Source organism: Ipomoea nil, unplaced genomic scaffold (genome assembly GCF_001879475.1).
Source record: "Ipomoea nil cultivar Tokyo-kokei standard unplaced genomic scaffold, Asagao_1.1 scaffold1509, whole genome shotgun sequence".
NCBI lineage: Eukaryota > Viridiplantae > Streptophyta > Magnoliopsida > Solanales > Convolvulaceae > Ipomoea > Ipomoea nil.
This window is the reverse complement of record NW_017617937.1, coordinates 1,742,802-1,768,717: the sequence shown is the minus strand read 5'-3', so window position 1 is coordinate 1,768,717 and position 25,916 is coordinate 1,742,802. Positions and strand designations below refer to the sequence as shown.

The window sequence follows — 25,916 nt, the reverse complement described above, 5'->3', positions numbered from 1 at the left end:
CTGCACCACTCCACTCGGAGTGTCCCGACCTCACATGGTCGGGCCCTTATCTTCCCGGTCACGCCAATCACATCTATTTCTTTCCGACCATATTTCTTTACTCTCAATTAATTTTTCGATCACATCCCATTCGATTTAAATTATCTATAATTGGATTTTCGATCACATCCAACCCGACCAGAAATAATTAACTCTATCACTAGTTCTATCCTGATATTATAAGTCAATTTGGTGAAATTGAATTACTTAACGAGTTCTACTACATGTACTTTCAAATTCTCCCTCACTTTTATTCCATGACATCACAAACAAAGATTGGATATTTTTATCATATGGATCTCAGAAAAAATATCTACATAAAAAAATTATGAAAATGAGTAAAAGTTAGAAGTAAGAAATGAGAGTCCATGTAGTATTTTCCTTGCTTAACCAGTTAACCCTATGTTTGAAAGTGGAGTAAGTACTATATAAGTTGTGAATAAATTAAGAGGCGTGATGATGATTGATTTGAGAGGGTACGAGAAATGGTTGGTGTAGTGTAATTTGACTCACACATGGCACAATCATACTCGGTCAACTCTATTGTCGATTTTATTCTTTGAATAAAAATTCTCCATCGTTAAGCTGTTTATATTATTGATTATTATGGTTAAGTAATCAACAAAATTATTTTTAAAAATAACCTTATTTTTATAAAGGTTTGAAAATATTAGGGTGTGTTTGGTTCGCAAATTGGAATCGTAATCGGAATGGGTATCAAATACTTGGTAATGGTAATGGGTTTTTGTGAAAGTATTTAACATGTTTGGTAGTAGGGTGGAATGAGAATGGTTACTAATAGTAGTTCTTGAGAATGAATAAGGGAATGAAACCCTTATTTTATTTGGGTATGAGTTTTTCAATTGATGGGGTATTCGAAACCCATAGTTGTGTTCTAAAAACCTATCAACCAAACAATAACAATCACTTTCATACCCATTCCTATAGACAAAACTCATCAACCAAACACACCCTTAATAATTTCAATATATATTTCATTCTTAATCTCAATATACTAAAAATGACTGCAATTAAAAGAAAAACAAAAAGTTAGTAATAATTCCAACGAGCCACTGCACAACATTTATTTAATTTACAGTTTGAATTTAAGGTCTGTCTAAAAATTCAAAAAAATAAAGTCAACTGGAAATATCAATATTGGTCAAGTTGAGAAACACTCATTTCTTAGATCTCTGACATGCTCACTTTCTTTGTTTCCAACTTTCCACCCCTCTAATTGGTGTCAAATGAGTTGCTGAGTCTATCACCAGCTCGATTACGGCAAATTATTGTGTGGATCGTGGTCCACAAAGTACTTTGTGGAAATTGTGAACCACAGTCTAAAATGACGTTGTTGAATTTTATGAGTTAGAATAATGTACATTATGAGTTAAAATAATATACTTTGTGTTAGAATAATATACATTATGTGTTAGACTAATGTACTTTATGTGTTAGAATAATAAAACTTTTGAGGTAAGATAATGTACTTTATGAATTAGGATATAAATAAAGTACATTATTAGTTTATAAAAATGTATGTTGTAATTGGCCGCGTGAAAGAAATACATAAAACATCATCATTTTTAGACTGTGGTCCAAACAGCTGACGGTCCACGTGATAACTATTGCGCAATTACCATTTGGACTGGATGAAGCTGCACAGTAAAAATTCAGTTTTGTCTTTAAAAAAAAAAGTAAAAAATCAGTTTTGGTCAATCGTTATGCTATGGATCCGTGTCCAGCGTGCATTGTAGACACGGTAACGGTGCCATTAGTGGCACCATTATCTTCCACCATTTTTTTTTTTAAATTTCAGACCGCTTTGTTATAGGAGCATATGTTCATAATTTTATCACTATATGTTCATAATGTCAGAGCTCTGTATTCATAATTCCATAACTGTACATTCATACTTCCATAACTGTAAATTCATAATTCAATAACTGTAAATTCATAATTTTCGAAACTCTATGTTCACAATTTTAGAGCTCTATGTTCATGATTTTATCACTATATGTTCATAATGTCAGAGCTATTTGTTCATAATTTCATAATTGTACATTCATACTTCCATAACTGTACATTCATAATTTCGTAACTGTACATTCATAATTCAATAACTGTAAATTCATAATTTTCGAAGCTCTATGTTCACAATTTTAGAGCTCTATGTTCATAATTTTATCACTATATGTTCATAATTGTAAGTTTATAATGTCAGACTGTCAGAGCTCTGTGTTTATAATTTCATAATTCTATAACTGTACATTCATAATTCCACAAACGAATAACGCCGTTAACGCCATCAACGGCGAGACAAAATCTTTTTTTTTTCTAAACTGGAATGCCGTCATTTTCCTTGAAAACGATGTTGTTTTGGACGTGTGTCCACAATGCACTGTGAACACAAATCCATAGCATAATTTGCATGATTGGGCCAAACCAAAAAGTTAGAGCTTGATTTGGCCCATGTTTCAATTTTTTTTAAGTTAAGTTTTTGCTTTTCAATATTTTTATTACTTATATGAAAAAATATAATATTTTGATGTAAAAATTATTACAATTTTCATCAAAAGTATTATATTTTTATTTATAAGTGTAATATTACTTACAAAAGAAAATATAATAATTTTGATGAGAAAAGTAAGACTTTTACATTAAAATATATAAATATTACATTTGTCATCAAAAGCATTATGTTTTTCCTTATAAGTAATTAACATTTTATTTCTTATTTAGTATTACATTTATTAGTATAAATACTATATTTGTATATTAACTCGATTCCTGTCTCACGAATAAAGATACGTGAAAATGTCTCATACCTTTAAAAATATTATAACTAGTGACAAAAGTGTGTTGCGAGGATTCACACGCGCTATAAAATTATCATGTAGATAGGTGTGAAGAAGATATTTCATCCAGATGGTTGCATGATTATTTTACGTGTGATAAGTTGCATGGCCTACAAATCCCACAATCGACGGCTGTAAATTAAACAACAAATCAAGAAATATCATCTTCAAAAAAACAAAACAAAAAAATCATCCTCACACGTGATTGTATCTTCATGTTTATTAGGCCATGGGAACGTCAAATTAAAGGACCACTAATGGGGACCTAAGCAGCTATGGGTAGGTGCTCCTTAACTACCCTCCCATTAATTCATTATTTATTTTTATTTTTTATTTTTTCACTTAGGACATTTGATATTCACACTCCTACAAAGTTTAACCATCCAACATTATAATTTCAAAAAAAAAAAAAAAAAAAAAACCATCCAACATTATAAAGTAATTTCCAGCAAGGAGTTGGGAAATGGGATGACGTGGATTGACAGGGACAATAATGGCAAATGGCAATTAATTTAACGCAACAGGATTTGTCCGCTGTTTCCTTCCTAAATAAATGCTAAAATATATGATAGTGATTGCCTGTCACAACTAATTAACTATGGAGAGATTCCGCCCATAATCATGCATCCACATCACTAATTGTACTTACCCAATAATTTCATCATTATTCATTTTTTTCACAACTATAACATGCACTACTCCCAAACCCCAATCAACCAAAGAGTAAGTGGATCAACACGTCATCCAGACCTATGAGGAGCTAATTCAAGTCTGTCTAGCTTCGAGATTAACATCAAACTGTATCTTTATGTGCACAAGAAGCCCAACTCTAATAATCTTAGATCAAATTAGTTACTCTATTGTTGAAAACAAGATTTTTAAATTTTGTTGCTCATCCACTTGATCACCATACTTGACACTTTTTTAACAGCTTTAAGACGAAGAAAATGTTTTGGAGAATAATATATTTATTCAAACATTAAAACCTTTCATATTTAACGACTAAAGAAATTTGTGTCCACTGATCTAGGGTTGTCCGTTCTCAAATTGATTCTTATTGTTGGATTACTTCATTACCACCATGTATTGAATATTTGGTTTAATAAAGTTATGGTTTTTTTTTTTTTTTTTTAAAAAAGAAATTTGTGTGCATTAAATTAGGTCAAGTCGAATGTAATTGTAGTAAAAAGCAGCCACTAATATTTAACCATTTGCTCCACTATCACCCCTAACGTGGGTTTTGGGTCATGAGTTGTACAGTCCAAAATGAATTGAGGTCAATCAAGGTCTCTGTCTTAATGGTCGTCCGTTAGCAATCGAAATAGACGCATGGCCCACTTCATTGTGGTCACTTTTTTTTTTTTTTTTTTTTTTTTTTACACGTTTGGACATCGAGTATAAAATCGACCAAATTTGATGTCCGATTATTCAAAATCATGGATGATTAAAGGGCGATCTTTATCAAGTTCGTGGAATAGTTGATTTGATAATTATAAATTTTTTTTTTTTTGTGTGTGTAAATCACGAAATGTTTCGTGTTTTTCTCTGTTCGTCTAACCGTTCGGGTCCACCCAACTAATTTTGTTCGTTCTGAGAGGCACATAAGCTGGCCTAAGGAGAATTATCCTCTTGTGATAATTGAATTGCAATTATCCCGGGGATTTTCTCCATGAGTTTTACTTATTAGCTTAATTATATTAGTTTACCTAATTATGATTTTTTGTAAGCTGATTTAATCGATTTTGAACTTGAAATTGAAAAGTGAAAAAGGGATAAAATTCTAGATATAAAAAGTTAGAATCAACTATGAATTTAAAAATGTGGATGCAACTTAGCTTGTTGGTTTTATCAAACACCGGAGTAGTCAAACGACGGGCCAACACTATCAAAAAATTGAGTAAAGAGTTACTAGAAATGCATTTTATTGCTCGGGGTGTACGTGAGAAAGCTTAACCCCTTTTCAGGATGCTCTTTGCCTATTTATACATGAGATGAGATAACGGGCCTAATTTAGGTACATCTAATCTGTCATAAATACAATTGATTTCTTTCATTGTGGCCTCTAGATTTCCCTCTATCTACTTTGAGATCAACCCCAAATTTCTCCTAGATACGGCTAGCAGCTCAACATTGACCCGAGTCGGCCAATCCCTCTCTCCGGCTAACCAATTCGTTTGGTTTGCCCGTCCAGCTATTCTGTTCGGGTGCGACTCCTTTAAGCACTTATCTCTTGCTCTCACTTGCCTCCTTGACCTACCCGCTCTGCCCAAGCGGACTCCCACCTCCTCGGCACTTTGCCTGGGCATCTATCTGTGTGGCTCCACTCCTCGACCGCCTTACGGACGGCCTACAGGCCCCGTACAATTGCTTGCTGTCTATTTTGTCTGTCGACCCGCATAACTACCTACACCCATATCTTTGCCCGCCTCTCCTGCACACACTTGACCGACTAGACAGTACTTACTCGACGGGTCCCTTGGCTCTTGCACTCGACTTCGCCTATCCTCCCTTATCTAGTCCAACTAGGTGTATGCCCACACCCATCACACCTCATTCTTGGCTAGCTGTATGTGGACCCTACCACCCATCCATGTCCAAATATATCATTGTCATCATCATCATAATGAATGAATACGTACTCCTCAATAGGCATCTATCTTTCAAGAAAGACATCCCCAAAACCTACGAAACTCTACACTTTTTCTTCATTCCCATCCCACCGACCGACAGACACAATCATCATCGGAAAAGAAGATCAGACAGGCCGGGCGGTATGGGAATAGTGGAGGAGGCACACAACGTGAGGGTGGTGGGGTCGGGGCCGCGCACGGTGGTGCTGGCCCACGGCTTCGGGACGGACCAGTCGGTGTGGAAGCACTTGGTTCCGCACCTGGTGGACGGCTGCCGGGTGGTGCTGTTCGACAACATGGGCGCCGGCACCACCAATCCCGACTACTTTGACTTCGACCGCTACGCCACGCTCGAAGGCTACGCCTATGACGTCATCGCCATCCTTGAAGAGCTCCAGGTCCACTCCTGCGTTTACGTCGGCCACTCCGTCTCCGCCATGATCGGCGTCATCGCCTCCGTCGCCCGCCCTGACCTTTTCACCAAACTCGTCACCATCTCCGCCTCTCCCAGGTATACAATTATACAATTCATTTAAATTTTTTAAAAAGTAATAATTTCCCCATCTATTTCTTAATTAAAATATTATTATTCCCTAACAAAAATCAAAAGGCATCTTAATATCTTATAAATATTGTAGGTTTATTTACCACTCCGTAGCTTTTAGCCTCTTGCCCTCTTAGTGAATTGTTTATAATTTGTTCTAAATTATTTAAAGGAACTTAACCAGACTATAATGGCCTATATTTAAATTGGTTTGTTTATTATTTCGAGTAAAAAAGAAAAAAACAAATACAGCCCATATGAGCTTGATTTTAACTTAAATAATATCCTCTTCAAAATATATATATATATATATATATATATATATATATATATATATATATATAGAGAGAGAGAGAGAGAGAGAGAGGAGACTTGTACATTTGAAAACACCATACATCAACTCGATTTGAACACACAATATCCTATATAGGAGTCTAACCCGAGTGTCATCTGAGCACAAGGTGTGCTTGACACAGATAGACAGACAAAGTCTAATACTCTTTATTAAATGAAAAAATGGATTTTTTTCTTTTTTTGGAAACAAAAAATAGGGTAGTTTTATTATAAAAAGACCTAATTTTTCCAAAATTTGTCTCTTTATTATTATTTTTAACATGTAAATATAGAAGAATGAAACACCAAAATATTTCTCCATATACACGGAGACATCCATGTCAACATATTAATTAGTTAAAGTACGGCCGTGATAGACTCTTTCTATATCACATCAATTAAAAATTCAATATTATGTTTAACAGGTATTGATGACGTTAACCATTGCTAGTTTGGTTTTTATTAACTAATAATACATTATTTTCTATTTTTCTTCCACTAATTATTATATTTATCATATGTTGCGACGTCCAATTGTCCACTTTGGACCGACAAATGGAGGAATTGCCTTTATACTTCCCTTACCACCTTATTATATGCTTCCAAATTTTAGGATAAATTGAGCGTGACAATCATTGGTTGGATTTAAAATAAAAATAAATTTTAATTAACGAGTGATATTGTGCAAGACTATATTACGTGAAACGAATGTGTAATATAAACAATTATTGAGTGTCATACACAATATTGTAAAAATCGCGCCTAGGCGCCGTCCGGCCACGATGAGGAAGGTTGAAATCTGCCGAACCGGCAATTTTTTTTTTTTTAGGGTTTAGGTTAAAAACTTTGGGAATGCATAACTTTTGACTCGGTTATTCGTTTTGGATAAATTTTTTTTCAAATTACGTATTTTTTCGAGATCTACCCACTGCAAACAGCCAAAGGCAGTTTGCGCGACCAATTTCTCATAAAAATGCCTTCTTTTGCTCTTAACTTTAGTTTGCTATGTATTTAGATGGTTTCAACAATATTTTAAACAATTTTATAGCCACTTAAATAAATAGTTTGTAAGAAAAAACGACGAGAACCTTATGTTTTATGAGTGAATTTTGATAATTTTTAATTTTTTTTATATTTAAAAAAAAAATTGACGCCTAGGGCGCCCCTAGGCGCCGAAGCCTAACGTGTTTTGCAACCTATGGTCACACATTTTCTTTTGTTTGCGTTTAATTAGGTATTTGAATGATGTGGACTACTATGGAGGATTTGAGCTAGAAGATTTGGAGCAATTATTCGAAGCGATGCGATCAAACTACAAGGCATGGTGTTCAGGGTTTGCACCGTTGGCCGTCGGCGGGGACATGGATTCCGTGGCGGTGCAAGAGTTCAGCCGGACATTGTTCAACATGCGACCCGACATAGCATTGAGCGTGCTCCAAACCATATTCCGCAGCGACCTGCGACACGTGTTGAGTCATGTGACGGTGCCATGTCACATTATCCAGAGCATGAAGGATTTGGCGGTGCCGGTGGTGGTGGCGGAGTACCTTCACCGGAACCTTAGCTGTGAGTCCGTCGTGGAGGTGATGTCCACCGACGGTCATCTGCCGCAGCTCAGCTCACCGGATGTTGTGGTCCCCGTGATTCTTAGGCACATTCATCATGATATAGAGATCCAAAAATGATAATGGGTTCTGAGATTGATCCAATCAAGTGTAATGCATGTACAAATTGTTTCATTGTTTGTTCAATTCGAATATTTTAACTCTGAATTTCCTTGAGGTTTTAACGGAGAAATTTATTTTCACTTGATTGAATAATAGACTAGACTCCTTCAAATTAAATCAGGTGTCAAGTGGCGATATGATTCATTAATAAATAACATAGAATGTGTGCTTAATAGTGAATTCAGCTTGACAGACCATCTGAGAGGATGTAAATTATGATAACTAGATGTTAGACCTTTGCTTACTGCGTACAAAGAGCCCCTCGAGATGTGTATCCCTTCACTTTGAGCGATTACTTCCCCACTATCGCTAGTGAGACTCGATTCCAGATCATTGTTCTCAAATTTCACTCATGCGACAGAACTACCCATGCAAAATCTAGTGAATCAAATACTTGTCGAAGAGAATTGAGGACAAGTATTAGAAAAAAGTTATAGATATCAAATATTAGAAGAAATTAGTGATTAACTATTGATCCAACAAACATAAGTAAAAGGTCACAAAAGTATGGATATTTGGATAACATTTGTTGTTTGCCAATGTGGGCTGCAGCCTGCAGGGCCCATGGGCCATTCTTTGAAGCGGGATGATGTCTGCTAACAATTTTCTTATTAATCCATTTCAAGCCGTCCATTTGCCCAATCGTTATATCGTGCCCAAAACGACGACGTTTTATAAGTTGGTGGAGAGTTGACGCGATGAATACTGTTCCGTCCATCTAATTTCGTTACATTTTTTTTTTTAAATATTTGAGTTTATGGGTATTATGTTAGATTATGTGTATTATGTTAGGAGTTTATATGTATTATACTATATAATTCTGTACATACGAAACAGAAAATTTTTATTTTTTATTTTAGAAGTTAACGGTGAAAACTGGAAACGAGTCGGTGAAAGTTTGCCCCATTTGCCTGTTGAAAGTTTTGGAGTTAACGACTTCAATAGAATTGTGCAGCGCCAGAGTGGGCCTATTGGGTCAGCACCCAACTGGGCCTCTTAGGTTTCTTTGTAATATAAGACCCAACGTTTTTTATAACCACAGTTTTAATAATAGGACCTCTGTTTTGGGCCCAAAAGATACACGTGAAAGGAAAAGCTTGTCACCCCTTCTTATGGCAATTTATATTGTGCAACACGGCGCACAGTCCAGGCACAAAATACGCGCGTTTCAATTGCTGACGTCACTCTGTTTGTCCAAACGACCTAAATCTCATTATGTGTATTCAGTTAAAAATTTTCGTGTATTGTGTTATGAGTTTCTGTGTATTATGTATTATGTTAGATTATGTATATTCATATATGAGTTTCTGTGTATTCTGTTATGAGTTTATGTGTATTCGAAACAGATGATTTATTATTATTATTATTTTTTTTTTTGGGACAATGCACCAAAACGACGTTGTTTTGGGTAGGGTGTTGTGCATCCTGGTGCACGATATAACGACTGCGTTCTTATAATAAGAAGCATTGTTGTGTGGATCCTAAATATTAAAAAATTACATTATTTGAAAGAGTATTATTTTGTATACTATCAAATAATATATATTAAAGGAAAAATGGTCAAATAGGCCCTCGAACTTTAGCTTAAAAGTCAATTAGGCCCCTAAACTTTTTAAAGGTTCAATTACACCCATCAACAATTCATTTAGGTGCAATGAAGCCCAAAAACAAGTTAATGACCTGCTATCACATGTCATTCGGGTTTAGGCTACCTTCCGGCGAATTTTCTGACAAAATACAAAAATAGTACGGAGTATACTTTTAGTATATAAAAAATATACCTTATATTAAGGAAAAATATATTATTTTGTATAATGTAAATTCAATACACAAATAATGTAGTTTTAAAATATTAAAAATATTTTTTTTTACCGTTCTCATAGCATTGTGTTGACCATAGTCCTTCTTATGGCAAATTATATTGTGAGTTGTGACATCATCATCTATATTGCAATATGAAATACTAGTAACATTTCTTAATATATTAAATCTTCATTTTAGTTATTATAATTTAATTTTTTTGATAATATATTAAAATGAACTTTTAAAAATTATAATTCACTAAAAAATTATAAACCAGATGTTATGAGGAACATGGCAAAATTTGTCAAATTATATAATTTTAGATAGTTGAGTAACTTAATTACATTTATTTTGAGTTAGATGGTACAATTACTTTTTTGCATGCAATTTGATAATTAATTTGAACATTTTTTTCTATATGTATAATGTCATAATCATCATGTTTAGATAAAAACAAAAATAAATTATAACAAAATAAAAGAGGAAAGATGTGGGGAAAGTGGGGACCATAGTCCATATATTGAGATCTGGCTAATTTGGTGCTGTATTTTAATAATTGACAGAAGACTGCAGCTGTTGTTCAAAATTAAAATACTCCATAACGGCTGCAACAATAATAAAACTGCATGTGCTATAATTACTATATACTTGCTTCATTTGTCTTTTGGTCTCTCTTTTCCTTCTTCAGGTTTTGGTAATTATGATGGTGTACCTATGTCTCGGTTTGGGTTGATATGCATTAAAAGGTGTTTGTTTACCTCTGGATCGAGCTTGTCACACAAAATTTTCATTGTATAATTTATCTTTTTTAGATAATTTGTAACATCTATCTAATTGTTAGGTAGGGTTGGTAAAGGGATCATGTCTAATATCCGGTAGTCGGAAGATTGTTGGGAGGAGGTCAGTAAAGTCCCTAAGGGCCAAGTCCAACACCCAGCTTGTCTCGAACAATGTGATGGTGGTCAATAAGTACGGAAATAAGTTGCACGTTCGCTACTAACTATAGCTTTTGACGTGAGTGGTGAGCACTTGATATTAACAAGTGATATCAAAGCCAGATCATGAGTTTGATTCCCAGCAATGGTGGCCATGTCTAGTACACGGTGGCTTGGCTCCTTCACTACTAGCTATAGCTTTTGGCGTTTACGATTTACAATATTTACGGTTAGAGAAAGAAATGCTAATACTTTTCACATATTTATAATACATGAGGTAATGCATTAGAGAGAGAGATAGGATATATATATATATATATATATATATATATATATATATATATATGGTAGTGGTAAAATCATCACTTTGGAGCTAATTAAAAAGAGAAAAGTGAATGTAGTAATAATTCAATGATCAAATCTACAATTTGAATCTAATTAGAAAACTAAAATGACATTTTTTTTCTCTCAAATTAGAACACTTAGTACTTAGTAGGATTCTATAGTATGATTTAGATATATAACACATGCCCAAAGTTATAAAGCAAGTCAAAAGATTGTATTCATTGAGTATAGAGTTTTCAATACACAAGTATTTGATGGAGTGCGTGTTCATATCAAACAATTTTCAAGAGGTTAGATAGTATTAAGAAAGTATTGCTTCATTTTTTTTTTATGAAGAGTTACCCGACTTTTATAGTGTTGTGTAAGGGCGCACATGCCAAAGTTTCCCTGGGTGGAGGTACGTGGCATTTATCCATAGTTCTATCAGGTCGCACGCTACATATCCACAATAAGTTAACTCGAACTGATGGGACAGCTAAGAGGACCCTTCGTGGGTCATTGGTTTGCCAATGTGAGACCAATTTCTTACTTTGGTTGGTCGGGAGGTGCACTATCAAAGTGAAATTAGATCGGGGAACACTATATGTGTTCCGACTCCGTATGTCCTATCAACATCTATAAATATTCAAAACACATTAGTTAAAGTAAGATATCAAGAGTAAAAATATCAAGAGTAAAGAAAATCAAACAAATTAAATTACAATTGAATTGAATGTGTATTTGTACAAATTGTATTACTTTGTACTTCCTCCGTCCTATTTTATATGTCTGATTCGATTAATGAGAATTGACTGAAGTTATTTTTAATTCAAAATTTTTATAATATTAAATTTAATATTAGTATATAAAATTCATATATTTAAAAACTACATTAAAAATATTATTAAACACGTAAAAATAAATTTAAAAATGTTTAAGAAAATAAACAAAGAAGAAAGAGTTTGTTTGACCAATAAATATTAAACAAGACAGGTAAAATATGACAAAGATATCATATGTTAATTATTTCTACATAAGTAATTAATGGATATATTAAGCATGGACCCAAGTTATGAAGCAACCCAACTCAGAAAAAAGACGGATAAAGTTGAACAAGGTTGACCATGAGGTCAACTTAGTCTGACTAGTGAACAATAATGAGGTTCTAACCACCCGTCTTAAAAGTGCGATACTTAAATTACACGTGCAATTTGTCTTGAAATTAGGTATAAAATCGAGCCATTTGTCTTATTTAGGATAAATGGTATTCTTAGAACAAACTTTGTATTCTCATTAAACGATTATTACAATATAAGGACACATTATCTCTTTCAACCAATTTAGTAAATGCAACACCGTAAAAGCTTAGTTTGGGCTCTCCAACATTTTACTCACCATAGTCACCAAGAATAAGAATATATGGGACCCTAACTCCCAAGCAACATAATTGGAGGCTCCGTGACACCGTCGGATTGGATACACACCGACAATATGATCTAACATTATTTTACTCCTCACAAAATAAGCACGGGGCCCACCCACAGATACATGAACTTTAATAATTATTTATACCTTGATTAAATCTTAATTATGTCTACAATTGTTTTTTTCTTTCATGGGACCCAACACAATTCCAAGCCTTCCCTTATCTTCAACTTTACTAAGCTTACTTACCCCTCAAGTTCTATTGCCCCGTGATACCATAAATTAAATTGAATTAAAAGTTGATAGTTATATTATTATTATTGTTGATGTAGATTAAATCACCGTAGTTTTGTATAGTAGAATAGCATGTTGACCGAATCAGAAACCTCTTAATTACAATGTGTCTAATAGGTGAAAAGTACTATCTAAGGTAATAAATGAAATATTTATAGAGGGCCTAGAGAGCAGCGTCCGGTCTTCCGGTATGACAGGCACGTGGCATCCATGCACTGGGCCTCACGAGGGCAGACATGCAGCCGAACACGTGGCAGTCGGCCTCTGACGATGGCTGTGTCCCCAACTTGGTCGAGTCGAGACGTGGAGATGCCCAGTCTTCTCTCCCGGTTATCGGTCTTACCTTGGTCGACTGTTGAGCGCGTAAACCCTTTGACCGGGTAGAGGAGGGAGCGTGCTGCTCACCAGGCAGGACAACTAACCGAGCGTAGTTCACGCGGTCCTACCCAACCGTAAACCACCGTATGGGTAGGGTATAATTCCCATCAATTGTTATAGATCATTTTATATCTTAACTAATTTAAATAGTTAATTTTATTTAAATATTATTTTTATAAACTGCTAATACAATCTGTTGTTCAAATCTGTTAATATAGTTTGCTATCTATGTTCGGTAATAGAATCCGCTAATGGCTAACCGCTGATTGCAAAAGCTTGAAATGAAAAGATATTTGAGAGGATTAAGTGGATGTAACTCATGGCTATAGCTGAAATAGTATTCCGTTGGTGGTGCGGTCCCATGCACAACGTTTTCCAGCTGTAAGACTTGATCTTCTTCGAAGCCACCAAACGGAAAGTCCATCAAGGAAATAGGCTAAGGCTACATACGCCGGAGACAACCACTCCTCCGGTGACGTGGCGAACCAAAACCCTGTCACATGCGATGTGGGCCCAGTCCAGTCTGTTTTATCACCACATTGGCCCCACCTAAACGTCGACTCTCCTATAGCCGTTACGCCCATTATTTTTTTAATGTTAAAACCTTGCCTACTTATATGCCCCTACACCACTCCGTTTCCCCATACCATTACGCCATTCTCTTCTGTTGTTTTTTGCAATAGAAGTTTTCTGTTTTGTTTTTCTGTGTTGAAGCGATGGATCGGAAGGTTGGGTTTGCGGTGGTGCTTATGTGCATTGTAGTGGCCGGCGTCGGAGGTCAGTCTCCGGCCGCTTCGCCTGCCAAAGCTCCGGCTGCGTCTAAGGCCGCCGCCACTTCTCCGGCTGCTTCGCCTTCCACAGCTGCCGCTCCTTCAAAGCCTAAAACTCCCGCTCCCGCTTCGGCTCCTCCGGCGCAGGCTCCGGCCTCTACTCCACCCTCAGCCGCAGTCACGGCTCCAGCTGCCGCGCCGCCAGCTAAGACGCCGGAATCTGCACCCCCGGCTCCCGTGCCAGTGAGCTCTCCACCGGCCGCCGCTCCCGTGAAGTCCCCACCCGCAGCCGCGCCTGTCCAATCTCCACCGTCTCCCGCGCCGGAGGCCGCCACTCCACCTGCTGCCTCTTCCCCTCCCGCCGCGGCCCCCGTCGCCCCGCCTACATCATCAGAGACTCCTGCTCCGGCTCCGAGCAAGAGCAAGGGCAAAGGCAAGAAGAAGAGTAAGAAGCACACCGCATCTTCACCGGCTCCTTCTCCCGAGCTTCAAGGCCCACCTGCGCCTCCTAGCGAAGCCCCCGGACCTAACGCCGACAGTATCTCCCCCGGTCCGGCACTCAGCGATGAGGTACATACTATCCCCATTCTACTCAATATACTCCAGATCTAACATCATCGTCTAGTTTTCCGCTAGTTTCCTTAACTACATTAACTTTCCTAGTCTCTTCCGAACTTCCATCGCAAGTACACTTCACTAATCTACTCAGATCTGCATCCTTAAACCACACTCCATTAACTTAACTGTTCAAACACCGACATAACTACACTCACTGTTCATTGATTCTTCTGTTAAAACTTAACATGATGTGATTATATAAGCATTTAAACTAAACAGTTTTATATATTAATATAAAATATATACGGAGTACATATTATTTCCCGACCGGCCCCCTGTCCCGGTAAAGTTGATGTCGGTGTTGTCGCCACATGCGCGCACGGCGCACGATAGCAGCCTTGGCTTGATGTGATTTGTCTTTCTCTTAAAAGGCGCATCATAGATCCATTTGCAGAGATTTAGCTACACCACACTCATTCCAGGTGTTAAACACGAGGCACTGTTCCTTCTTGTTGGAGTAGTAGCCTTAACGTTAGCCTAGTAGCCTTAACGTACACCTACTCCGGCACGGAACATTAAATTGCCGAAAAAAACCGAACATTTTTCCTTAAATTACATTTGTATTGTTGTATTTAATTGATGAATTTGTAGTAACGTTTGATGAAAAATGTGCAGAGCGGGGCGGAGAAGTTGATGAGCATGGTGGGAAGCTTGGTAATGGGATGGGCGGTATTTAGCTGGATGTTGTTCTAGAGAGGAGGGGACGACGTCGTATTTTGTTCCACGGTCTGGATCTGATTTAGAGAATTTGATTTGTTGTATTCTGCTGGAATATGATTTGGATCCGGTTTATGGCCACATTGGCATGCATTTTCTATATTCTTTTGGTATAGCATTATTAGGTGGAGACTGGAGAGGAGACTACTTTTGTGTTCGTTCTGTTTGTATTTGACGCGTTTTGGACTCACTTCTCTTATATATAAACCATTTAATGTTATATATATTTGTTTATTTATGAAATATCAACACTGTCAATTTAGCTTTGTTTCCGAGTCGTTTTCTCATTGTTTCTGTTTTCATTTGTGTGCTTGTGAATGCGGCAAAGCGTCGCATATCATTAGGAGAATACAAACCTTTTACTTTTTGCTGCATAGGATTGAGTGTGATTAACAATTTGATATTAATGTCGGAAAGTGTGGGCTTAGGCCCAATACGAGTTGTGTATTTAGTTAGGGTTTGGGACATGGAGATTAGTACTAGTCCTAACAGCCAAAGCCCAAGATCATAGTAAGATAATATTCAAATGTCTGAAACTAAAGAATTAGAGAGCAAGAAAAATAATGATGGGGAAACATATAACATTTCTTTTCGTTGATATTTATAGGATATGGTGATTTTTTTGGATAACAAGCTAAACCTCAGCCACTTCTTTGAAAGCGAATAGTATGCAAATCACATTAGAAAAAACTTATTTAATTTACTTAACTGAGATGGTATGGACAAAAACAATTATATCTGCGAGTTTTTGGTACATAAATCATGCTTCATGCCTTCATCCACCCATCGCTCACCTCTTACTAGCTATAAATGGTAATTTTAATTATATAATGATTGTTCTAAGCATTATTGACGCCTTAGTTTTTTTTATAGGATGGTAATTTTGGTTCCTAGCCACTTAAAATATGTGAGAATATTTTTTTTTTTTTTTTTTTTGAATGCTACTGGTTCTATTACATTGTAGTATCTGTTCATAGACTATGTGGTCCAATGGTATCCGGGTTGGACTTCCATTTGAAAGATTATGGGTTCGAGCCTCAGTGGAGGCGTTATTGGTTCTCTGTGAGAATATAGAGAATACTATAATTTAAAATTTAAAATCATTAAACTCTTCATTAACATTTCAAGAAATCAAAACCATCAACCTAACTTGTTTTGAATTGATACACAACCTATCTTTCTTCATATTCTTTATTTTCCGACCACATTTTCAACCAATAGAGTAATGTTGAAATAACTCAACATTTGAAGTCAAGTAAAAGAATGGCAAAGGAGTTTAACATGGTAATAAAGTTAGCTTCTATTAGTACATTGTAAGATGAAAGTATGACCCACAAATAAATATACATTTGCTCTTGCACTTTAGTGCTGCGGATGGATGTTTTTATTGTGTTACAACTCATGTAATAAAGATCAGCCACACAATATAAATGTTAGTATAGTAATAATAACAACCAGCAAAAAGAACCAAAGGAAAAAGAGTTGCAACTTCTTTTTTTACCTAATAAAGTGGTATAAGAGTTGTTGAAGAAGCCTTGAGACATAAGCCTCCATTTGTTAAGCTTGTTTTTGTCGGTACGTGAGGGTGGATGACTTTCAAGTATGAGAATTATGATTGTTGTGCGGAGGTTGATGAAAGGTTAAGTCCAGTAATTAGTGGTTATGGTGGATTGTTGGGAAAAGACCGGTGAAGAGTCAAGTCCAACACCATCCTTTCGAAAATGTGACAGTATAATAAAATAAAGTTACGTCTTCGTTGTGAGCTATAGCTTTTAGCGTAATATGATAACACTTATGTTTACTATATTTTATCGCATACTATTACCCATTTTCTGCAAAGTGCCTCGAATCATTTGTGAATTGAGACTTATTTGTGTGATTTATGTTCTTAGGCACAATCACTCACAACAAGTAAGAAAGTGAAGCATTTTGGGATTTAGTGTGTGAGAAGGATTGGAGCAACAAATGAAGAACAATGAGCACTTTTGAAAAAATAACATAAATGACATGGTAAGTAGTTATTTTGTTGTACAATATATATGTGGGGTCCATTTCCGAATTGAATTGGGTCAATTTAGATATTATTTAAAATTAACTATTTTTACAAGTAAGCATGCTTACATAAACATTTAAACACTTCACATCAGGAAACACTCGCTACCACTCCACCACTCCCTTATCTTATTAATTCATTGATAAAAATGATTAAAAACCATTATAAAACGAGATTTGTAGAAAATTTTAGTTATATTAAGAAGTTTATAGCTATTTATTAATTGGTGAAGAAGAATCCTTTCCTGATGACTTGGAGTGTAACCTAGTAACATGTAGCCAATCTAACATCTTTAATAGAGGTTGTTGGAAACATTTATATTGATATACTTTTACTTGGGAATTTCATTTTTAGTATATAGTGTAACGTTTATCCGTTACTATTATTATAACATTAGGATAAGTTATGATAATATTCAGTATTTGATATGTGATGCAATACTAATAACCTAATAGCCAGACTATCATTATGATTAGGAGTCTAGTTAGGGTTTAGGAGACCTAAAGACAATCAACCACAATGATGGCCAGTGGTTATATAAGGTCACTAGTCCTCTCACTACATACCTCATACACCATCTAGAGAGAGCTGAGTAAAGTGAGAGACAAAATACTCGTTATCTCTGCAGCAGTCCAGATCGCTCAACCGTATCAAGAACTATGGCGGGAAGTTAGTCGATCCTATTATCACATATTATAGTGATGCATGTGATATTTTAGTCTAACATATAGTACATTGAATGTTCATTTAATCATTTCTATTGATGTGGTTTTACTTAGACTATTTGAAAGTTATTTTTAGTATACTAAATGTTCATTTTCAATACATTAAATATTCATTTTTAAAGGTTAATTTTTAGTTGGGAAAATGACACTTTTTCCTCTTGTGTTGTTTATTTATAGCATATTTTTCCCTGTGTTGTTTATGTAACCATTTTATCCCCTCAATTATTTTTGAGGTGGCTATTTTTCCCTCTCCGTTAAATAAGTGTTAGGGCGGTTAAATATGAGGGTAAAAATGACATTTTACTTATTATTATTATTATTATTATTATTATTATTATTATTATTATTATTATTATTATTTGAAGTGGCTATTTTTTTTTCCTGTTTCTGTGCATTTGTTTGATATTATTTGATTGTGTATTCATCCACAATGCTTGGATAGTTCAATCTTGCTTGCTGTTTGATGGGGTGGTTAATTCATCATTTGGGCATTTTTTGAATCCATGAATTTGCTGTTCTTTTTCACTCTAGGTCACTCTTCATTGTCCTTTTAGTATGTGTTTCATAATTCATTCTTGTTTGTTGTTTGCAGATTGGATAGTTCAATATTGTTTGCTATGAGAGGCGCCAAAGACTTTTGCTCTTCATTCCCTGCAAAAACCCAAACCAAAAATCATAAAAAGAACTCAAACTTGTTCGTTGTTGCATCAAGAAAATCCTCAAAACTCCAACACATTATGAACACATGAAGCGATAAAGAAAGGGCAATTACTGGGCAACAATGGGGGCAGTATGAGGGGGAAAATAGCCACTTCAAATAATAATAATAATAATAATAATAATAAGTAAAATGTCATTTTTACCCTCTTATTTAAGAGCCCTAACACTTATTTAACGGATAAGGGGAAAATAGCCACTTCAAAAACAATTGAGGGGATAAAATGGTTACATAAACAACACAGGGGGAAAATATGCTAAGTAAACAATACAGGGAGAAAAAGTGTCATTTTTCCTGAAAAAGTGTCATTTTTCCTTTTTAGTTTGCTGGATGTTTGTTTTTAATTTTGATATATTATTTAAAATTAAATTTTCTGTAAGATCGATATGAGTTCAAAAAACTTAATTACAATAGCAATTTGGATTGAAAATAATTGAGAATATTTCTAGTGTAAGATTTAGAATAAATCATACACACAATAATGCAATTTTGAAAATAAAAAATTATGTATTAACAAAAGGATATTACAATACCTCTCTAAGGATACTTGCTAGTTTGCTATACTAAGCTTTGCTATCTAATGGGTGTGATACAATAGGGAGGGATTGCCTATTTATAGCAAACCCAAGTGAATATTAGCCTTAGATTTGTATGTATAGAATTGTGTGTCTAAAGATTTAGAATTCTTGCAAACATTTAATACAACCTAACTTATTTAATGCAAATATACTCCTTACACAATTCTTTAATGCAAACTTAACTCAAACCTTAGCTACTTTTTACATTTGACTTTATTCTTCACAAAACCTCCACTTAAAGTCACAATGTAGATCTTCATCATTTTTGTCAATTCCATGTTGCTTGCATACATATTAGGCCAACTGAGGCTCTACACCATACAAGTTTATTGTTGGTAATAGATTTTGTTAATATATCTGCCAAGTTATATTTAGTATGGATTTTCTGTATACCCACACTTTCTTCTTCCATATTTTCACGAACAAAGTGATATTGAACTCGTATGTGTTCGTCTTGGAATGAAATGCTGGATTTTTTTGTCAAATACAAAGTTCTTCATAAAATATAGTCATTTTCTCTAACTTATGTCCGAACTCCTCCAATAGCATTTGCAACCAAATTGCATCTTTACGAGCTTGAGTAGCAACTATATATTTTGCTTCTGTCGTTGAAGTTGTCACAACTAACTGCAACTTCGAGACCCAGCTTACTGCTCTCCTAGCAAGAGTAAACACACATCCCGTGATGAATTTACTACAATCAAATTACCTGCATAATTTGAATCAACATAGCCTTTATTAATAAAGTCTGATCATCCATAACATAATGCAATATCTGAGATACCCTTAGTATACGAGATTTGATTCATTCATTTTGGGTCCTGAATACAATAGATTTAACTTAGATCCTTGTGTATATTGCAAGAGATTTGATGATAACCAGTTTATCATTTTGTTATTGTATGTTAACGACATGTTGGTAGTAGACCCCAACAATGATCGGCAGAGATGAAAGCTCAACATTAAACAAGATTCTTGTGATGCAAATTCACCGAGACATAAATAATGGGAAGATTTTACTCTCTTAATCTAAGAGAACACAAATTAATAGGGTTAATCAGACTAGTGCAATCATTAACAGCAATGCTTAAATAAGGATAACTCAATTCTTATTGAGAATGAATGTTAAGTACTCTAATCATTGATAAAGGAAAAAGTTGGGTATGAACAAAGTCAACAAACCCCATAATCACAGTTTACCCACCCTTCCTTCTCCTTTTGAGCTTAGAGGGACATCACAATCATACCCAAAGATAAATAGCAGGCCGGGGCGGTGACGGGACCGCCACATAAAAACACAACTAGCGGTGGCTGCGAATCTTCATACGATTTGGCAATTGTGGTCTCTGTTACCGGATGGCCCTAATATGTAATAGAAAGGCAGGCAAGTTTCCATCACCCACTGTTACTTCCCACCATTCCAGCTGTAGTGTCTTATCTACAACATCCAAGACAACATTTTGTATATTGTAAAGTATTTGCCCAATAAAGTTGTAAGTTTCAACTCTCAATGGTTATTGATCTTCTTGATTTGAACCAATCAATTATAGACATCTTAACGAGTTTCTTTATCACCCAAAACGGGTTTAAATCTTACCTGCTTTCACTCGACTGTTACTGATACGTGCAGACTCTCTGTAGTAGTTGACTCTGCTTATCTTTCCATCTTATTTCTGTTTTTTGTCTATCTTGTAGTATGTGACTCGGCTTATTATCCCATTCTTTTCTTTTTTCTCTATCTTCTCTCTCTCCGGTTCTGCTCATTTTCCCTTCTCAAGAGACTAACAGCTATGTCTCTTTGCATCTCTACCTTACTGGCCAGGTATATTCTCTTTACACCCTTCTTCAATTCTCTTAAAAGTACAACAATGGGTATAGTTTGTATTTTTGGCACTCTCTGATTGAGCTTATTATTTGTTATTATGCTTGCTTAAAGATGGGAGCTTTAATTTTCCTTGATTTTTCTTTGTTACGGAGTATCTTTTTTGCTTGAATTCAAAGACCAAATTTGGGAAGTGATTCTATTTGTGTAATAACTGGTTGTTCTGTGAAATTTTTGCTAGGTATATGGATTCTTGCAAGAGGCATGGTGTGTCAACCAATCCTGCTGTCCTCTCAGGGCTATATAAGGTGATTACTTATTACCCTAAAAATGAGTTAGAATTTCATGATATTTTTGAATTGGGTTTTATTTGTAATTCAATAATGTTCTTGGAGCTTGTCAATCTTGTCAATAATTGGGTCTTAAATTTGGTTATTTATCAGATAAACTTTTTTTTTTTTTGGATGATGAGGGAATCCCACAACCCTTTCTGTCGGGCGTAGGTAAACCCGTCTTGTGACCCTAGTCAAAAAAGGACCACAAGGAAGTAAACCAGCCCAGGTTACCCATAGCTGATCGGCTCAAACCAAAGGGGCAAGAATTCGAACTCGTGATCTGTGGTTACAAGTGTGAATCTCTTGTCATCTGACTGGGGTTACGATCATATAAACTTTCTTGTTTCTACATAAAAATGCAGTGAGGAGTGTAGAAGGATTCAGCTTTTAGATGGTTTAATATCAGAGGTTAAAACTTTTCTGTTGTTGTTCAGTCCATGGAGCAGAAAAGAACACACCAGGAGTGCACCATAGTGCTTTCACTCAATGATCTCAAAGACGATGACTTATCTCCCCTTGTTGATTTCTTCCAAGAAGTGCACTCTTTTGACATTGATGCTGTGGATATTCTTTGTAGATTGCCCCGTGTCTTGAACCAAGAGTTAGTCTTGGCCTTAATGCATGTGGTTGGTTCAAAACTACGGACTGCCAATCTCCAGGATATACTATTGAAAGAGGATATTGCCCGGTATGTGTCAGTGTTAATCTTAGATTATCTCGCTCAATGATATTGTTTTTCATGGTACTTATCATATCAGCTATTTGACAACTCTTCAGGGATATTTTCCGAGGTGGTTTAAATTGCCAATTGCTGAAACTGAGATTCACCGAGATTCGGAAGCTCAACATGGCTGGGAGTTTTGCACAATTGCACACGCTTAATCTGGACTTCTGTTCTTCACTTACTGGCTTAGAGAATGATTGCTTTGCTTGCCTGCCAAAACTAATGCGCCTTTCAATGTGTGGAACGAGAATCGCTGATCTTTGGACAACCACCGCTGCCTTGTTGAGACTTCCTTCTTTGATAGAACTTCGGTTTCAAAATTGTGTAGGTTGCGAAGACACTGGAATATGTCTTGCACCATCCAGTAAGGCAACAAATCTTTTTCTGTGCAAGAATCTTAATCAGGTCAATTAAACAGACTTAGATAACTATCCAATAGTTTTTATGATGCATCGAAGTTATGTCTAAGATGTTTCTGCAGATGGACCGGGGCACCCACTTTCTACTGGCAATCTGTTGCCTATTTCTGAGTGTCTAAGTTTACCTAAGCAGTCATCCGTTCAGTCGGGGGATAGAGATCTTGTTCATATTGAAGCGATTATGGCATTGGAACCTGAGGTCGGGCGCCTTTATTTTGATTCGGGTTAAATTATTTTACTTGTTCTTCTGTTATGTTGATACGTTTTTCATATCTGTATCAGATCTCACTTAGTGATTTGCATATTAAAGAGAGAAATGAGTCGTTTTTTTCTAAGATGTATGCTTCTCATCATCCATCGCCCATCTGCTTCGAGAAACACTACAGGGAGTACATGATTGTATTATTGCCTCGTCTAGAAGTGCTGGATAATTTGCCCGTACAGAAAAACGACAGAGAAGTGGCCAAAACTGTTTACTCGAATCATTTCGAATATCTACCATGCAAACGCAAGTTCAAGGAGAGTGTTTTAAGTATTTTGCACATGCGTGAAACCAGAACAAAGAACACTCCTTCAAGGGTAAAGCGATCCGCTTATTTTGGAAAAAGCCAAATTTCCTATTCCAGGTCTCTTTGTGCTGCCAAATTCGGGGCTTCATCGTGTCCTTCCGTGCATCTCATGTCTCGTGTAAGTGATTTTATTAACAAAGGCAGAAAAGTCCCTCAACCGAGACAGTTTGAGTACCACCCGTCTGATCCTGGTCTGATGTCTTGTGGGACTTTAGATGGGGAAGTGATCATCGTAAACCATGAGAAGGGAAACGTTTTTACGTATATTCCACCTTTTGGAATGAGTAGCAGCGTTTTGGGGCTTTGTTGGCTCAACAAGCATCCGTCTAAGGTACTTCATTTCTTCAAGAAAAACATGAACTACAATTTCCTATCTGCTTTACACACTATTGGAAATTATGGAATTTCCGACCACCTGAAAGTAATCTTAAATCAAGTAGGTTTTTCTGGATACCAAAAGTGGTCGGAACAAGACTTTCGATTTGATTTAAGATCACTTTCAGGTGGTCAGAAATTCCATAATTTCCCGTAGTGACATTATATTGATGGCTATATATACAAATTCTAATACCGGTTAATGATGATTTTGTTTTCATTTCGAAAAATCAGCTACTTGTTGGTTGCGATAATGGTTCTCTGAGATTGTATGACATCAATCACGTGATGGCAGAAGCAGAAGGTATCTATTGTAGCTCTGGCCCGGTAACTTTCGAGAAGTTTGAACATTTGACTTCGGTTCATGTCAATTCAACCGATGATAGATTCCTCACGAGTGGTTATACAAAGAAAGTTGCTATCTTTGATATTTGTAGTGGCAGACGCTTACATACTTTTAGCGATATGCATAGTGAACCCATCAATGTTGCTAAATTCGCAAATCATTCCCCTAATATGTTGGTCACATCGTCATTTGACCATCACGTCAAAATGTGGGACTTGAGGCAGCAACCTATTCGCCCTTGCTATACTGCTTCGAGCTCGAGAGGGAATGTGATGGTCTGCTTTTCTCCCGATGATCTTTATCTTCTTGTGTCAGCTATAGACAACGAGGTACTCGACATTAAATTATTTCACCGTTGGAACAAGCTAAGATTTTAGGCTAACTTCAAATGTTTTCAGGTGAAACAAATCCTGGCAGTCGATGGAAGGATTCATATGGATTTTGGTATAACTTCAACGGGTAGCGCTCATAATTACACGCGTTCGTATTACATGAATGGAAGGGACTATATCATTAGCGGAAGCTGTGATGAATCAGTTGTGCGGATTTGCTGTGCTCAAACTGGGAAACGGTTGAAGGACTTGTATCTCAAGGTAGACTACAATCAGAGCACTTACCATCTTTCTTTTAACCAAAATTTTCTTCTTTTTTTTCGCCATTTGTCAACACCAGACGATAGACACAAATAAGCCAATCTCGCTTTTCAGGATAATGAGTTTGGAGGGTCAATACTGGTGCAGTCACTTCGAAGTGATCCTTTTAGAGTAAGCTTCCCTACTCGAAGAACTGAAGCTAATTGTATATAATCTCGTTTGCATTCTTTATTGTTTATTGCGCATTATTCACATATTAATACAACAAAACTCAACGCGATTATATGAAACTTTGTGTTAGTTTCTTGTGAGATGAGATGTGATAAATGTGCATCGATCTTCCCATGGTTTAGGATTTTCATATGGCGGTCTTGGCAGCGTATCCTCACCCCAACTCAAAGCGGGATATCATCAAGGTACGATGAAGTGATTTATACATACTAAGTGTCATCAACCTAGTATCTTATGCTACATAGATGTTAATGATTAATGTCTGTTATTTCACAGGTCAATTTGGTGGAATCTTGCTAGAAAACAATTAATTTGTGTAGAAAGAAAAAATGAAGCAGATCCAATTAAGGGATGACAGATAGGAAAGCCAATGGATTGGTGGAAAGTTTGAGTCCTAAAGAACTATCAACATCTAGTGGTCTCCACGGGCCATACCAGATAGCTTACAGTCTGCAGCAAACACTTTTTCTTTCAATATTCCAAGATTCTCTCTTCTGATCTGAGAATGGGAAAAATGAGAAGTTGACCCCAACACATTCTTAAAAATGGATAAAGAATAACCTACTCCCCCAAAACCAAACCTTTTCCTTTCATGCATTTGTTGGTTTCTTGTAAGTGGTAAACATGGCACATGCTCCCTACTCATTGCGAAATAATACAATAATGTTTTTTTTTTTTAACATAAGTTTTTCAGTTTTGTCAAATTATACATATGAACCTGTTCCAAAGCCCATTAAGAGGTAAATTTCGAGTTGTCTAAATAATTTTAGGTTCCCAATTGTTTGTACAAGAGGTCTTTACCACCACTGATAGATTAACGTTTTCAATGACTCCTCAAGTTTCCACTGGGATTCAAACTCTACCTTGCCGTTGGAAGTAAAATTAAACATTGATTGGTCGATCACTTGAGCTATCCTCGATGTATCAGGAGCGGTGAGAGCTTCCTGTGCGGTTGTGCGGGTGGACGCACATTAAGCATACAAACAAAACACGTTAAGAGCACAAATCTACACACCTTAAGCACAAACCTCAC

General features: G+C 36.0%; 3 protein-coding genes across 4 annotated transcripts; all 3 read left to right on the top strand.

The window, feature by feature from the left end:
• The first annotated feature begins 5,523 nt into the window (after positions 1-5,523).
• On the top strand, positions 5,524-8,245 carry LOC109189259 (probable esterase KAI2). The gene is made up of 2 exons (XM_019340070.1): positions 5,524-6,038; positions 7,639-8,245. Exons 1-2 carry the CDS (start codon positions 5,671-5,673, stop codon positions 8,087-8,089), a joined length of 819 nt encoding a protein of 272 aa, XP_019195615.1. The 5' UTR covers positions 5,524-5,670; the 3' UTR covers positions 8,090-8,245.
• Positions 8,246-13,923: 5,678 nt separating this feature from the next.
• LOC109189162 (lysine-rich arabinogalactan protein 18-like) lies at positions 13,924-15,660 on the top strand. Its single transcript, XM_019339931.1, has 2 exons — positions 13,924-14,630; positions 15,294-15,660. The coding sequence occupies exons 1-2, from the start codon at positions 14,007-14,009 to the stop codon at positions 15,369-15,371; spliced, it is 702 nt and encodes a 233-aa protein (XP_019195476.1). The 5' UTR covers positions 13,924-14,006; the 3' UTR covers positions 15,372-15,660.
• A 5,283-nt stretch (positions 15,661-20,943) lies between these two features.
• On the top strand, positions 20,944-25,559 carry LOC109189160. 2 transcript variants are annotated; one of them, XM_019339930.1, is made up of 11 exons: positions 20,944-21,291; positions 21,533-21,599; positions 22,061-22,314; positions 22,404-22,714; positions 22,832-22,968; positions 23,052-23,669; positions 23,948-24,388; positions 24,458-24,652; positions 24,767-24,823; positions 25,006-25,068; positions 25,160-25,559. In XM_019339930.1, the coding sequence occupies exons 1-11, from the start codon at positions 21,260-21,262 to the stop codon at positions 25,181-25,183; spliced, it is 2,199 nt and encodes a 732-aa protein (XP_019195475.1). In that variant the 5' UTR covers positions 20,944-21,259; the 3' UTR covers positions 25,184-25,559. The 2 variants fall into 2 exon arrangements, with proteins under 2 accessions (XP_019195475.1, XP_019195474.1); XM_019339929.1 differs by having other exon boundaries at positions 22,820-22,968.
• The last annotated feature ends 357 nt before the right edge of the window (positions 25,560-25,916 follow it).

What these genes read in the sequence shown, in the direction of transcription:
- LOC109189259 (XM_019340070.1), top strand. Translation starts at nt 5,671, where the DNA reads ATGGGAATAGTGGAGGAGGCACACAACGTGAGGGTGGTGGGGTCGGGG. An exon ending in ACCATCTCCGCCTCTCCCAG is followed by an intron (nt 6,039 to 7,638) that starts GTATACAATTAT and finishes GCGTTTAATTAG; the next exon opens with GTATTTGAATGATGTGGACT.
- LOC109189162 (XM_019339931.1), top strand. Translation starts at nt 14,007, where the DNA reads ATGGATCGGAAGGTTGGGTTTGCGGTGGTGCTTATGTGCATTGTAGTG. An exon ending in GTCCGGCACTCAGCGATGAG is followed by an intron (nt 14,631 to 15,293) that starts GTACATACTATC and finishes AAAAATGTGCAG; the next exon opens with AGCGGGGCGGAGAAGTTGAT.
- LOC109189160 (XM_019339929.1), top strand. Translation starts at nt 21,260, where the DNA reads ATGTCTCTTTGCATCTCTACCTTACTGGCCAG. An exon ending in TCAACAAGCATCCGTCTAAG is followed by an intron (nt 23,670 to 23,947) that starts GTACTTCATTTC and finishes TCGAAAAATCAG; the next exon opens with CTACTTGTTGGTTGCGATAA. An exon ending in TTCGAAGTGATCCTTTTAGA is followed by an intron (nt 24,824 to 25,005) that starts GTAAGCTTCCCT and finishes CCCATGGTTTAG; the next exon opens with GATTTTCATATGGCGGTCTT.